The sequence below is a fragment of the Myotis daubentonii genome, chromosome 13, assembly GCF_963259705.1.
Source record: "Myotis daubentonii chromosome 13, mMyoDau2.1, whole genome shotgun sequence".
NCBI classification, from domain to species: domain Eukaryota; kingdom Metazoa; phylum Chordata; class Mammalia; order Chiroptera; family Vespertilionidae; genus Myotis; species Myotis daubentonii.
Genome location: NC_081852.1, coordinates 63,875,093 through 63,890,066, shown reverse-complemented (window position 1 = coordinate 63,890,066; position 14,974 = coordinate 63,875,093). Strand labels below are relative to the sequence as shown.

At 66.6% G+C, this 14,974-nt stretch overlaps 1 protein-coding gene across 9 annotated transcripts in view; it reads left to right on the top strand.

Annotated features, from left to right (window-relative positions):
• TACC2 (transforming acidic coiled-coil containing protein 2) overlaps positions 1 to 14,974 on the top strand; it is an 83,165-nt gene that overhangs the window by 14,656 nt on the left and 53,535 nt on the right. The window contains exons 1-2 of one of the 9 annotated variants that reach the window (XM_059661824.1): positions 3,262 to 3,339; positions 3,427 to 5,072. The exons of 1 other annotated variant lie outside the window; for it this stretch is intronic. In XM_059661824.1, the coding sequence (XP_059517807.1) occupies positions 4,873 to 5,072 (200 nt within the window). In that variant the 5' untranslated portion in view covers positions 3,262 to 3,339; positions 3,427 to 4,872. Of the gene's footprint in view, positions 1 to 3,261; positions 5,073 to 14,974 lie in introns of those variants that run through there. 7 more of the 9 variants (XM_059661821.1, XM_059661823.1, XM_059661822.1 and 4 more) reach the window with 7 other exon arrangements.

Here is a 14,974-nt window from a genome sequence, read left to right as displayed (position 1 = left end):
GCCGGGGGCCCAGCCGGCTCTCCACTGCCCAGCCCGCCAGTGCCCTGGGAGCCAGAGAGCACCCCCAGCTCCATGCCCGGGGCCGAGGACCCCCCTGAAGCTTACTCCGTCAGCCCCCCCGCAGCGCCTGAGGACTGGCCCCTCGTCCAGCCCCTCGCTCAGCGCCCCGGGAGGCAGCCTTCTCCAGGGGCCCAGGGAGACGTCCTGGCAGCGCTCGCCCCTCCTGGGGGCCGCCCTGCCCAGCGCACGGTGGCTACCTCTGGCCCCCGGGCTGGAGGAGAGGGAGCCCTGAAGGGAGAGGGGCCGGACTCAGCCTCCTTCGGGTCCAGGGATCAGGCGCCAGGACTTTCGCCAGCACCTCCCGGAGGGCGGATGGAGGCAGCGCTGGGCGGGGAGGCCGGCCGGCCCCGGGGTGTCCAGTCCCAGAGGGAAGAGGCTGCAGGTGACCTCGCTCCGCCAGCCTCCGGGCAGGGAGCCGCTTCTGTCCAGGTGCCCCCCACGAGCCCCCCTGCAGCCCCGTCCGGCCAGGGGAGCTCAGCGGGCCTGGAGCAGTGCCCCCCGAGGCCTGAGCCCCCCAGCCCTCAGGAGCCAGCCCCCAGCGCCCCTGGCGGAGGGAGCTGCTCAGCAGAGAGGCCGCGCCCGGATTTCGTCGCGGACTTGGGGGCCTGCCGTCCCACGGGGAGCATTTCCGGGGCTGCCCCCCAGGAAAGCCGCCAGGACCCGCCGCCTCCTGCCCTGGGGCTGGGATCCGGGGGCTCTGGGACGGAGACTGTAGATGCCAGCGATGCTCAGTGCCCCTCGAAGACACGGGTGCCGGGAGCCAAGCCCAGTGACGCCTTCGGCATGGCGGCAGGGGTCCCCCCCAAGGGGGCTCTGCCCGTGGGCACCCAGGAGCCACGACCCGCTGCCCTGCCCGCCGCTCAGGCCCCTGTGGCCGCAGAAGAACCCGGCCGGCTGGCCCGGGAGACGGTGTCCAGCCTTGAGGTGGCCGTGCTTACAGATTCGGCCAAAGAGCCGGCGGATGCGGGGTTGGCCAGACAGGAGCGCCCGTCAGATCTCAGAGGTGTGGGAGATGGCCCTGCCCGTGCGCCCCAGGAGAGCGGGCAGCCCTGGGACACAGAGCCGAGCCACCACGTCCAGCAGGGGGTGCCGCCCCCTCCCCCCAGCACATCGGACGAAGGCACCAGCCAGCCACGGGGGCCACAGGATGAGGCCCAGGCCCCTGACGGCCCAGGTGGGGCCGAGCGGGGAAGCCGACCACCCAGGGCTGGTCCGGGGGGAGAGGAGCAGGGCCCAGAGCCTCCCGGCGGGGCAGAGCCTGGGGACCTGGGGGGACAGCAGCCCCAGGCCCTCGGCCACAGGCCTGACCCAGAGACGGACAAAGAGGAGGCTTCCCAGGTGACCAGTGATGGGAGCCAGAGGGGGGCCGGGGACTTGCTCATCCCGGGGCGCCCAGGACCAGCAGCTGTGCCCCCGGGGCCCCCGGGAGCCCCCCTCCAGCCAGGCCAGCCGGGGCCAGACGCCGCTGCCTCTGAGGTGCCTGGGGAGCAGGTGCGGCCGTGTGAACGTGAGCACGAGGCCTCTCCGTGTGATCCAGGCCCTGCGGACGCTCCCCAAGTCCCCGCGCCCCGGGCACCGCGGGAGGATGCGAGCTTGCCCACCCACGGAGGAGAGGGGCCGGCCTCCACATCGGAGCGTCAGCGGGGGCTCCCCGAGGGCAGGCTGCCTGGTACCCCGAGTTCAGGCCCCGGGGACTCCAAGCCGGAGAGCCCAGTGACGGAGCGGTCAGAGCTGCCCGCGCTCGGGAGGCCTGGGCCAGAGGCGGCGGGCAGTGCCAGCCAGCCCGCCGGGGCCCTGCTTCCTGCAGCGGACCCCGCACAGGCCTCGCCCCTGGCAGGGGGCCCGGGCACCGAGGAGAGCCGTGCTGGGCAGGGCCCCCCCAGGTCCCAGCAGGAGCCTGGAGCGCGGGAGGCCGGCGGCCAGCGTGGAGCAGCGTGTCCGGGCGACGCAGGCGAGTCTGAAGCCGCAGAGGCTTGGCCTCCGGGTCAGGGCGTGGGCACAACGCAGGGGGCAAGTGGGAACACGGCGGGGGCCCCGCCCCGCGGGCCTGACTCAGGAGCTCCGGGGGGTGCAGCTCGCTGCCTGCCCGCCCCGGCGCCCGCCAGCCCCGGCCTCACAGCCACAGGGGGTGCCCCGGAGAGGGAGGCGGGGGGTGAGCCCCGGGAAGGCGCCTCCCAGCCAGCGCCCGCCCCGCGGGAGGAGATGGACGCAGGGGCCCCGGACCGTCTCGGACGTCGCCCACCCGCGGAGGAGCGGGGTGCGGAGGGTGCGGCTGCCCGGGCCGCTGAGGACGCTGACAGAGGGGACCTGGGGGTGCAGCGGCCTCCAGACCAGCCAGGAGGAGGCACTCTGAGCAGTGGCATCCGTCAGCCCGAGCAGCGGCCCTGCCCCGGGGAGCAGGCTCCCGCCCCTGCCCCGGGCGAAGCCAGCCACACCGAGCTGCCCTCTGCCAGCACCGTGGGCACTCCTCCAGCCCAGGTGGACACTCCTCCAGCCCAGGTGGACACTCCTCCAGCCCAGGTGGACACTATCTCTGCCAGCACCGTGGGCACTCCTCCAGCCCAGGTGGACACTATCTCTGCCAGCACCGTGGGCACTCCTCCAGCCCAGGTGGACACTCCCGCGGCCCAGGCGGACACTCCTCCGGCCCAGGTGGGCACTCCTACGGCCCAGGTGGACACTCCCGCGGCCCAGGTGGGCACTCCCGCGGCCCAGGTGGACACTCCTCCAGCCCAGGTGGGCACTATCTCTGCCAGCACCGTGGGCACTCCTCCAGCCCAGGTGGACACTCCTCCAGCCCAGGTGGACACTATCTCTGCCAGCACCGTGGGCACTCCTCCAGCCCAGGTGGACACTCCTCCAGCCCAGGTGGACACTATCTCTGCCAGCACCGTGGGCACTCCTCCAGCCCAGGTGGACACTCCTCCAGCCCAGGTGGACACTATCTCTGCCAGCACCGTGGGCACTCCTCCAGCCCAGGTGGACACTCCTCCAGCCCAGGTGGACACTATCTCTGCCAGCACCGTGGGCACTCCTCCAGCCCAGGTGGACACTCCCGCGGCCCAGGCGGACACTCCTCCGGCCCAGGTGGGCACTCCTACGGCCCAGGTGGACACTCCCGCGGCCCAGGTGGGCACTCCCGCGGCCCAGGTGGACACTCCTCCAGCCCAGGTGGGCACTATCTCTGCCAGCACCGTGGGCACTCCTCCAGCCCAGGCGGACACTCCTACGGCCCAGGTGGACACTCCCGCGGCCCAGGTGGACACTCCTCCAGCCCAGGTGGACACTATCTCTGCCAGCACCGTGGGCACTCCTCCAGCCCAGGTGGGCACTCCTCCAGCCCAGGTGGGCACTCCTACAGCCCAGGTGGGCACTCCCCCGGCCCAGGTGGGCACTCCCGCGGCCCAGGCTGTTCCCGACCTGGAGAGGCTCCTGCCCTCTGGACCCCTGGCAGAGGCTGCCCGGGACACCCCTTACCTGCATATAGATGGCGCCCCCAGGAAAGGGGCAGAAGACGGTCCCAGAGGTGAAGGCCCTGGCTCCCTGGGGGAGCCCCCGTTTGCCTCGGGAAATGCCATCTTGGCCTCCGGGACGCTGGCTGCCGGCCACCTCGCCTCCCTCTTGCAGCCCGGAGCTGCCCGTGGCGACGTCCCGGTGGCCGGGGCCTCTGAGGGGCCCGGGGACCCCGTGCCCTACCTGGATAGCACTCCGCTTCCAGCCGGTGGCGAGCAGGTGACAGGGGGGGAGGAAGCCGCACCTGGAGCCGGCCCCCGGGCCCCCGAGGTCCCTGCGAGCCCTGGCAGTGAGCGGGGCCCGGAGCGCAGTGGGGACAGGACGGGGGAACCCCCCCAGGACCCCGGCAGGGGCGCCTCGGGCGGCGTGGACGCCAGTCCCAGGCAGAGCAGCCCCATCGCTGGGTTCCCCGACTTCCGGGAGCACATCACCAAGATCTTTGAGACGTCGGTGCGCGGAGCCCTGGCCGACCGGCCCCAGCGCGCACCTGCACCTGGAGAGAAGGTGGGGGCCCCCAGAAGTGTGGGGGGCAAGGACCTCGACGGGCCGCTGAGCCCAGGGAAGCTTCCAGACAGGACTCCAGCCGTGGCCGCCGCCCCTGTGCTCGCCCCACCCACCGGCCTCCGCGTGGACGCTGAGCCGGGCGGGGGGCAGGACCCGACAGGTGCCCGGGCGGGCGAGGTCGTGGCTGGGGGCCCCCCGGTGCCGAAGGACAGCGAGCAGCCGGAGGGGGCCCGGGGGGCTGGGCTGGGGCGGGGAGGCCAGACCCACTCGCGCTCCCCGCGGGGCAGCGGCCAGCAGGAGGCGGCCTTGGGTCCTTCCTTGCCAGAGGCGCCCGAGGAGAAAGCGGCTGGCGCACAGGCGGCCGCCCAGAGCCGCGGGGAAGCGGACTCGGTTCCAGACGACAGAATTCCTTCAGGAGAACAGCACCGGGGCGCGTGCACCGGCCGCCGGCCACCCCAGGCAGAGGGCGCCGGGGGCCCTGCCCCCCCAGGAGCTCCTGGGGACGTGCCCGCGTCCACCTCTGCCCTGGGGGCCCCTTCTCCCCGTGGGGATGCTCTGACGGGGGCTGAGGCCGCCCCTGAGCCCGGCCCGCCTGGCACACTTGTGGGTGAGGGGCATGGAGGGGCTGCTGGGATCTCAGAGACACAGAAGGCCCCGGGGCCAGCAGCAGCGGGGGACACCCCCCCAGGGCCCGGCCTGGCCGCAGGAGGTGCCAGGGAAGCAGAGGGTGACGTCGCTCTGAGCACAGCTGAGACCGGGGCCCGTGCGCCTGGTGACCCTCCGGGGGCAGGTGCCATGAAGATGCCCTCTGCCGTGGCTGCCGCCTGGGGACCGCCAGGGGACCACGGGGGCCCGGGCAGCTCCGAGGGGCACCAGCAGCCCACGCCCGAGCTGCCCACTCCCCCGGCGGCCAGGAAGGCAGGCGTCGCCTCACCTCCAGGACCTGAAGAAGCTGGGGACCCCCGCCTGGCCCCAGAGGCCTCCCGCGAGGAGAGGTAAGTCAGGGCCAGTTCCCTGGAATGTGGGGTCGGCCTCCCCAGGGGTCCCCTCCGCTCTGTCCGTCAGTCACATAGACAGGCGGGCGCGAGAAGCTAGTTTTCCACATCAATTGCCTACACCAGCGGTTCTCAACCTATGGGTCGCGGCCCCTTTGGCGGTCCAACGACCCTTTCACAGGGGTCGCCTAAGATCATCCTGCAGATCAGATATTTACATGACGATTCATCACAGTAGCCACATGACAGTGATGCAGTAGCAACGAACATAATTGTATGGTTGGGTCACAACGTGAGGAGCTGTATGTAAAGGGCCAGAAGGTTGAGAACCGCTGGGCTACACGGACCTGCTTGCGGTCAGGATGGCTGAGCGCAGGGGAGCCTGAGGCAGGGGCGGAGGCCTGGGGGCCGCTGGGCTCGCCTCACGCCTTTTCTCGTGTCCTTGGCCCCATCGACTCACTTTCACAGGCGCGAGCGGCTCGCTGGCGGGGGCACCGTGGGGTCGGAGGCCGTGTCGGCCATTCGTCTCCCTGGAGCCCCAACGCCTCTGCTTTGGGATCTGGTTTCTTCGTGCCGAGGCCTGGAGGGTCCCCACGCTTCTCAGCCCAAAGGCGGCCCGAAGTGACTTTGTTTTCTCGGGATTTGGGCGCAGTCGCCCCTCACAGCTTTAAAGGGGACACGGGCTTTTCACGGGGACGGGGAGAGACGCGCCTTCTCGCCATCCGCCGCCTCCTCCACATGGTCCAGCAGGAGCTGCTCTGGCTGTGTGTGTGTGACCGTGCATATGCGTGTGTGTCCGTACGTGTGTACATGTGCATGCATGTGAGCGTGTGTATGCGTGCATGTGTGCGCACACGTGATGCGTGCGTGAGCAGGGCGGGGCTGGGCTCTAAATTAGCACCCGTGCCGGCCAGCGTTCCCTCCCCAACAGCTGCAGGCAGTTCATTGGCGGGGCGGCTCCGTTTCAGGCGCCGGAGGAATGTGCGTGGCCTGCTCCTCCGCCTGGCGCGCCACCCACACCAGCTGCCTCCGCGGCCCCACAGGGCAGCTCTGGGCCTACCTCAGGCCGCAGCGGGCGCTTTGGCCGAGCAGACGCAGGTCTGATCCGCGGGGCACGTGCCTCGGCGCTGACTCGCTGGCGAGGATTCTGACATCCCCGTCGGAGGCGGGCGTGCTCACCGGGAGCCCTCTGCCCACAGTGACCCGTCAGCTCCTTTCTCCCCGCCCCGGCTGTCACCTCCCTGGGGAACTCGGCCCGGGGCACAGCAGCTCAGCAAACACTGCAGGCTGGTGGCTTCATCGCTTTAAATGTCAGGACGTGGTTTCCTGATCAACGTGAAGGGAGTGTGAGATGTAGGAAAGCAGAGGAAGGAGGAGGATTCGCACCCACAGCCCCGCGACCACTGTTAGTTACGGCTCCCGGCCTTTCCCCGTTTTCTGTGTAAATGTTCACAGTCCGTTCCCCGTGCCGGGCTCCTCGCAAACAGATCTCAGGGGCTGAGGTCGTGTGGCTTCCCAGCATCGGCGGCGGGAAGTGGCCGGCGGTGCCGTCCCGCACGCCCAGCCCCTCGGAGAGTGGCGCCCGCTGGGGGCCGGCCCGCCATGGCGCCTCCAGCCTGTCCCTCTCGGCAGCCGCGCTCCTGCGCGTGGAGCACCTGCGTGGGAAACGCTGCTTTGCCTTGGGGAGGGGGCCTGGCACCTCTGGGGAAGCTGCTCCCCCGGGGAGCCGTGCCACGGCCCCGGGCAGGTCTCCGAGACAGTCGGGTGGCGGCAGGGGGAGCGGGACGGTGCGGCTGGTGTGGCAGGCGGGGTGGCAGGGAGCGGTCTGGGCGAGGTTGGGTGGCCACACTTTAGTGGACGCTGCCAGGACTCTCGTCCCAGGGCTCCAGATCCCCACCCGGCCCTGGCCCTGACTGGTGATGCGCACAACCTCAGTCTGCCCATCTATAGAATGGGTGTTTCTGCACCTGCCTCACCCAGGTGCCGAGAGGTCTGAGGTCACGGAGTCAATGCGATGCCCTCAGGCTCGGGGGCTTGGCGGGCGTCAGGTGCCCTATTCCGGCTCCGGGGCGGGCGAGACTGCCCTCCTGAGGCGGGTTCCGGCCCGGCCACCTCTCCTGTCCAGCTCCCGGTCTGCTGAAATGGCAGAACGGCCCAGGAGAGTGAGTTCTTTCTCTCCGTGTGGCCCGTGGGGTCTGCCTCCGGTTCAAAGGCTTGGAGACGTGTTTTGTCGTCAAACCGCACGTGTGACCGTAGCTGTGTGTTGCCGTGCGGGGCGTCTCGACAGAGAGATCCTGTGTTGAGTTGCCGAGGGAAGAGCAGAGCAAAGCCAAAGCAGGTCCCCCTCCCGCTGGGCCCCGTGCGCTGCGCTGGGGTTTGGCATGTGGGCCGCCAACTCCGCTGCACGGTCAGGGTCTGAGCCGGTCTTTCGTGTCCATGTGACGGCAGTGCAAGACCTGGCCTCACACGTGTGTGGGTGCAGGCGGCACGGGTATGCTCGCCGTTTAGTTCCCCACATTGGGCGTGAAGTCGGCCCTGCTGGGGCCGGGCCACCAGCTCCCTGGCCGTGCCCCCCTCCAGCCTCACCCCAGCTGCCGAGGGCATGTGGCAGGTCCGAGAGGCGGGGTTGGCAGGCGCTCGGCTGTGGGTTTCTGCCTGCGTGCGGCCCCTCCCCGTGCACGTCCGGGGCCACCCACAGCCTCGCCGGTCGTAGACTCTGCCCAGAGGCCTGGCTGGGTTGTGACGCAGGATACGTACGGGTCTCCCACATGGATGGAGAGTTCAGAACTTGGCATTGTGCTTCCTCCCCGCTGATGGTTGGATGTGCAGGTCTCCATCCAGTGCGGGCGTCACCACGCTGGTATTTTTTGCTGAAAGTTTATGTAAAAGGGGTTTTCACCAGCCCGTGTGGCTCAGTGGTTGAGCATCAGCCTATGAACCAGAAGATGATGGTTCGATTCCCGGTCAGGACACGGGCTTGGCCCCCAGTGCGGGGCGTGCAGGAGGCAGCCGGTCCATGATTCTCTGATGTTTCTCTCTCTCTCTCCCTTCCTCTTTGAAATCAATAAAAATATATTCAATGAGTAAGGAAGTAAATAAGGGGTTTCCTCTCCCACTTGGGAAAACGGTTGGAAATATCGTCTTCCGTGGTCAGTGCCGGTTGAGGCGATGGACTGACTTCCAGGTGCCCGGCGTCTCTGTGTGGACGCGGGCCGGGCGGCTCCTGCGGGGCCGTGGGGTGAAAAGTTGACGGAGGGGAGGGAGGGGGGAGCCGAGAGCAGCTGGCGCCGGGCGGCCCAGGGAGCCCGGGGGATCAGGACGAGCCGGCCCGCTCCTCGCCCTCCCTCCCTCCCTCCCTCCCTCACCTTCTTCCCACTCGGGCTGTTCCTTCCTTCTCTCCTCCTCCTAACATTACCACGTCTGGAGTGAAGGGTCGGCGTGGAGGGAGCCGCCGCTAGAAAATTCAAGCGAAGGAAAGGCAGCGCGGGGTGTCCTTCTCGCAGCAGACGAGGCCGGACAGCGGTGCCGCCCCCGGAGGCTCCGGGTTGGATTTTCTATCCCGTCGCTCCTGTCGTTGTAAACGTCCTTTTGAGAAACATTGGGCCGTGACAGGCTGTGGCTCGGACACGCCTCGCAGCGGGAGCCGTTTCTTCCCGAAGGGGGGGAGGGGGCCGCCGAGCCAGGAAGGCCTGTTCCTCCCAGAGGCTCCCTCTCCCCACCCCCCGCCCCCCGCGTGGCCCTGGGCGAGCCGCAGCCTCAGTCTCCACGCCTGTATAATGGGGCAAAGCCTTGGCGTGAGAGTGACATGGGAGTTTCCAAAGCAGCCAGTCTGATGCCTGGTGTGGGGTAAGCGCATAAGAAAACGGGAACAGAGGTCCGGCAGCGGCGACCTCTGCCCCGTCCGTCTGTCACCCCCACCCAGGGCGGCAGCCCCCTCGCCGGACCTCGAGTCCAACGCGACTCGGGGTGGGTCAGGACCCGAGTGCTCTGTCCAGACGTGTTTGCTCAGACGCGGGTGGGTGGTCATCTCAGCCGAGAGTGGGTCCGGTCTCCGGACAAGGGGACGTGGCGGTCTTGCCCCCGGACCGTTAGGCTGGCAGGCTCGGTGCTCGGCTCCCCGGCACCCGATACTCCACGGCGCCCGTGGGCTCGCCCAGCGCTCGCTGAATAATTCACCCAGCGGCTCTCAGGGGGAGGGGTCCGCTGCCCGTCCAGGAAACAGGACAGGACCGGCGGCACAGGCTGGCCGGGCAAGTTCTCAGCCACTCACAGCCTCGGTTTCCCTCCTGTGTAACGCGCGTCCACCGCACGGACTCATTATGGAGATGACATACAAGCAACATGCGTGCCCGGCCTGCGTGGCTCCGTGGCTGAGCGTCTACCTCACTGGTAGGTTCCCGGTCGGGCACAGGCCGGGTTGTGGCTCGATCCCCCGTACGGGGCGTGCAGGAGGCAGCCGGTCCGTGATTCTCTCTCATCATCGATGTTTCTATCTCTCTCCCTTCCTCTCTGAAGCCAATAAAACTGTATGTTTAGAAAATAACAAAACAATATGCATAAAAGCTTTGCTCCCTGCCTGCCTGGCACGCGCTGAGCACTCACACACCAGGGCAATCGTTTTACTATCACAGGCATCACCGTCACCATCGGAACGATGCTCACTGCTGGCATCAGGTTCCTGGTGCTCACGTGGGCTTGGACCTTGAACTTGCTGAAGTTCACGCGCCTCTGCCCTGTGCCCCCTCCCCTCCGAGCTCCCCCGCATCCCCGGGGTTAGCAGCCTCCGCCGGGTGGCCTCAGGGTTGCAACATTGTATCTGAAGCACATGGCACACGTGGGGAATGCGTTCCCCTCCGTGAGAAGCCAGGGCTTTGGGGTTCACCTCCTGCCAAGAGCGGCCGAGCAGAGAGGAAACCTACCATTTGTGGGAGGGAGGGAGTGCCCGCGTGGGTGAGCCCCGCCGGCCGCACCAGCGCAACGCCAGCTCGGGGCGCACTTTATGGGACCAATGCCCCGGCGATCTCGGCACCAGGCGTTTTGAGTGCGAGGCCGTCCTGGAAACTGGACCCGGAGGGAGGGGCCGTGGTGCACGTTGTCTGGCCCGGCCCGTCGTCCGGACTCCACAGCCGGCAGCTGGAGGAGGAGGCCGCCTGGCGAGCGGCTGGGCAGCTGGCATCTGAAGGTGCCTGGCCAGAGTCGGCAGAAAGAGAGAAGAATTCGGGGAGAGGACAGCGCCGGGCTGGGCTTTCGGGGTCCCCCCTGCAGGACGTGGGCAGCTGCTCCTCGGGCGGCTGAGGCCTGGTGCCCCACCCCCCGTGCCCCGCCCGCTCCCTGGCTCCTGAAATATCAGAGCCAGGACGTCAGCATCCTCGTCTTACAGCCCAGAAACCTGAGCCCAGAGAGGCCGAGCCACCTCCCAAGGCCACACAGCTCCGGGGCCGCCGGTCAGAGTCACACCGAAGGCCCTCTTCCTCCCGGAGGCCGCGTCCCTTCCGGCAAACCCGCGGCTCCGTGGTGAGTGAACCGGCCTCACCTGGGCTGTGCCAGCAAGCGCCCCGGAAGCCCGGTGGACGAGGCTGCTGAGCAGGGGTGGGGACGCCGGCCTGCGGGCTGTGTAAGGCCCAGGAAACCGTGGGGTCTGCCCTCCCCGGGCACTGGGGGTGAGCTAATGACACGCTTGGCCAAACAGAGCAGCGCACTTTGAAGCCGGTTACTGTACGGCCTGTAAGTGATGCTCTACCTACCCCCGTGGCCCCGGCCGAGGGAAGGTCCCCCCCCCCCCCGCTGTGGATCGTTTTGGGGTGCCGGTCGTGACTTAGGGCGACCTTGTCCTCGGGGCGCCACAGAAGGCTGCCCGTGCAGCCCGGCTTTGCAAAGTGAGTCCGGCCGCAGCCTCTGGACTCACAGGCCGCGTGCTGGTGGCCGAGGGCACGGGCAGTAGGACTGCAGGAGGCAGTGTGAGAAGCTGGTCGGACACGCGGGTTCTTGACCACCCACCATTTGGGGGGGTGTGTGCGGGTGCTGTGGGGGGGGGGCAGTTTCCCTTGGGCGTGGGCGCAGGAGAAAGTTCGCTGAAACTTGTCTCGTGGTCTCGCTGAGATTACCAGCCGGGCGGCCGCGGCCTCTGGGAGGGAGGAGCGCTTATGGATCATCGATCACCGGGTGTAGTTTGTTTCCCTGCAGGAAGACGGGAGGTTACGTTGGAAGCTCCCTGCTGGGTGATGCGTAGGCTCTCACTTGGTTCATGTTTTATCTTCAGTGGCGACTCATTTTTCTGTAGAAATGGCCCCACATCGGGGTGGGGGGGGGTGAGTTTTTCAGAAGCTCCCCTTGCATTTTTTTTAAAAAAAATATATTTTTATTGATTTCAGAGAGGAAGGGAGATGGAGAGAAAGATAGAAGCATCAATGATGATAGGGAATCATTGACTGGCCACCTCCTGCATGCCCCCTACTGGGGATCGAGCCCACAACCCGGACCTGTGCCCTGACCAGGAATTGAACCCTGGACCCTTCAGTCCCCAGGCCGATGCTCTATCCACTGAGCCACACCAGCCAGGGCTCCCCTAGCATTTTGCATTTGGGGCTCATAACTGGCCTGAGTTGGAGGACTGTCATGCCTCCCGCTCCTTCCTGCCCCCTCCCCCGCCCCTCCCCGGCCCCTCCCTGCTCCCCTCCCCCCCTGCTACCTCCCGCCCCCTCCCTGGACTCTCTGGGGCTGGTGACCGGCATTTCAGTGGCCTCCTCTAAATTCCTTCCCCTCCGATGTGAAATGTGGGGGAAGGTGTGAGCGCAGAGCCAGGCCGACTCGGAAGGCGTCGGAGGCAGGAAGCTCCGCGAGGCTGAGATGCTGCCCAGACTCCCACGCGTGGCCTCGGGCTGACCCTCCTGCTGGCCGCTCGGGGACCCTCCTGCTGGCCGCTCCGGGACCACATTCTTGTTCAGGAGACTGAACAGGCTCGGGCACATGCAGTGGCCGCGAAGCCCTCTCCCCCCAGCGCCCAGGAGACCGCCCCCCGCCCCCATCCTTTCCGCAAACGGACCACAATGGTAACACGGTGGCAAACGTGCTAGTTTGTCAGGTAGGAACTCATGCTTGCTGAAGAGCTCAGGTGGTGAGCTGGGCGGGTCTGAGCTCAGCTCTGTCCCTTGGGGCCTCGGACAAAAAGCTGCTTAACTGCTCCGGGCCTCAGTTTCCTCATCTGTGAAATGGGTGTAAAATGAGTGCCTCCCTGGTGAGGATTCGGTGTGATCGTGTGTGGGACGTGCCTGCCCAGGGCTGGGCAAGTGCTGAGAGCCCGGCTGCTGCCGTTCGAGGGCAGGGTCTCCCCCTGGTCCTATTCCTCAGCACAGTGGGCTGCACGTAGTAGGGCCTCAACAAGGGCCTGCAGAACGATTGTGTCTTGTCCTGTGGAGAGAGGGTGTCTCTCTGGTCGTTCACCCAGGAGAGAAATAAAAATCGCTGGTCCAGGTTCCTTCCACGGCACACGGTCATGTGGTTCCACACCGTGGGTTCCTCCCCCTCACAGGGGCGCCTGCGTGGAAAGGCTGGGTCTTTGATTTGTGCCCCTTAGACCCGAGGTCTCCAACTGAGCGCACAGTAGGGCCCCCAGGGGACGGGTGCAGTGGGCGGAGCTTTGCTTGCTCCATAGTCAGAGACTTCCTTCCGGTGGGGCCAGGCCGAGCTTGAGGCAGCCCCACTGCGCACACGCTCACGCACACGCACACGCACACGCACACGCTCACGCACACGCTCACGCACACGCACATGCACATGCACACGCACACGCACACGCTCACGCACACGCACACGCTCACGCACACGCACACGCTCACGCACACGCACACGCACACGCACATGCACACGCACACGCACACGCCCGAGCCCCGCGGCCTGCGTGGGAGTGGGAGTGGCCTGGTGCGCGCAGGGGAAGCCCAAGGGCCTCTCTAGGAATTCGGGGTGAGGCTGAGCAGCCGTGTGGACAGCTGCCCCCATGTGTTTCCTGGGTGTATTTCGGGTTCGGGCTGACATATCACTGTAGCCTGGGCGGGGTGACGGCTGTTTGTGGAAGGCCCGGCTCCCGCCTGCACACGTGGGCAGCCCTTCCTGGGATGTGACGCGGGAGCCCAAGCACGGATGCTTCTAGAAAAACAGCAACCTCCTCCGGCCTCAGGGTGCAGTGTCCGTGTTGCTGGCACGAGGGCGGGGCTCCCAGGCTGGGGCGGGCGAGCTCCTGGGCTCCGCGAGGCGACGTCCCCGCTGATGCGCTCAGAGGCCGGCACCATGACCGAGGGCCCCAGGGACCGGCCAGGCGTGCGGCGCGCAGCCAGACGGCCGCGTGTGAACCTGGATCCACGCGGTGTGGCCCTGAGTGAAAGCCGTCCCCCTCCGAGTCCGCCGCCTCCTTTGTCGGCTGGGACAATGGCAGTGCCCGGCACAGGGCTCAGACGGAGCTCAGATGGAGGGAGGGCAGGGGAGCCACCGGGCAGAGCGCCAGCCGGGCAGCAAGTGCTCTCAGACCTTCGCTATCAGAGCTGAACAAAGTTATTCACCCGCCAGCGTGGCTCGGGTGCTGAGCATCAGCCTATGACCCAGGAGGTCAGGGTTCGATTCCCGGTCAGGGCACAGGCCCGGGTTGTGGGCTCCATCCCCCGTGGGGGGCGTGCAGGAGGCAGCCGATCCGTGATTCTCTCTCGTTACAGAAAAACCGGAGAAGAACCAAGCAGCGCTTAGAGAGATGGAGTTAATGTACTACGCGCGGGCCCAGAGGAAATGTACCTCAAATTCTGGGTGGTATCACACACAAAGTTTCTCATATTTACACGATTTTACCCTCTTTTTCTCCCTTATATGGGGTTTTTCCGGTCCCCTTTGCAAGTTCTTAAAGGGCCCTATGTGCTGGGGCTTTGAGACCTCGACCAAGGGCTTGGCCCGACGCCAGCACTGATAACTTCGTCCGGGGAAGGTTTAATGGCCTCTCTGAAATGGGAGCTGTCTTATTTTCCTTATTATTTAAGCCAGCAACTATCTACAGAAGCCAGAAGTAGAGGGTTAAAGTTTCAAACAGCAGTTTTTATATAAGATGGATGCTTCACTCTCATCATGGGTGTTTCTCTCTCTCCCTCTCCCTGCCTCTCTCTTCCTCTCTGAAATCAATACATATTTATTTTTTTTATCTTATTGATTTATTTTTTAAGTTTTTGCCTGGCCAGTGTTCTCAGTGGCTGAGCACCGGCCTGTGAAACTGGGTGCCCGGTGGTTCTCCAAGGACAACGTGCCATTGCCCGGGGCCCAGCAACGCGTAGGACCCCCAGCCCTGCCGGGAGCGAGCGTGCTCTTTGTCCCTGGAGTTGGCCGCTGCCCCCGCGTCGCACCCCCAGCAGCTCCCCGCGTCGCACCCCCAGCAGCTCCCAGCAGCCTCATGGGGCTCCAGGGCTGGCCTGCTGCCCAGACTCCTCCCTGGATCACCTCGGAGCATGGGCAGTCTGCGGAGGGGCCTGGGCCAGGGGCCGAGAAGGTCAAATAGGCAGAAAGGATACAACTGGACACAGCGGCTCCCTTCAGTCTCCAGAGATAACTTCTAACAGGCCGTCCCGTCCCCTCCGGTGGTTTTGGCTGCAAACGCCGCCTCGCCTGCCTCTGTGTCTGCGGACTTCCTGCTCCTGCTCCTCCCTTCTCCCTCCGGCGGGGTCCTGCCTCATACACTTTCTTTTTTCTTTTCTAAAATATTTTATTGATGTCAGAGAGGAAGGGAGAGGGAGAGAGAGAAACATCCATGATGAGAGAGAACCATTGATCAGCCCCTACTGGGGATGGAGCCCGCAACCCGGGCCTGTGCCCCGACCGGGAATCGAACTCTGACCTCCTGGTTCATAGGTTGATGCTCAACCACTGAGCCACGC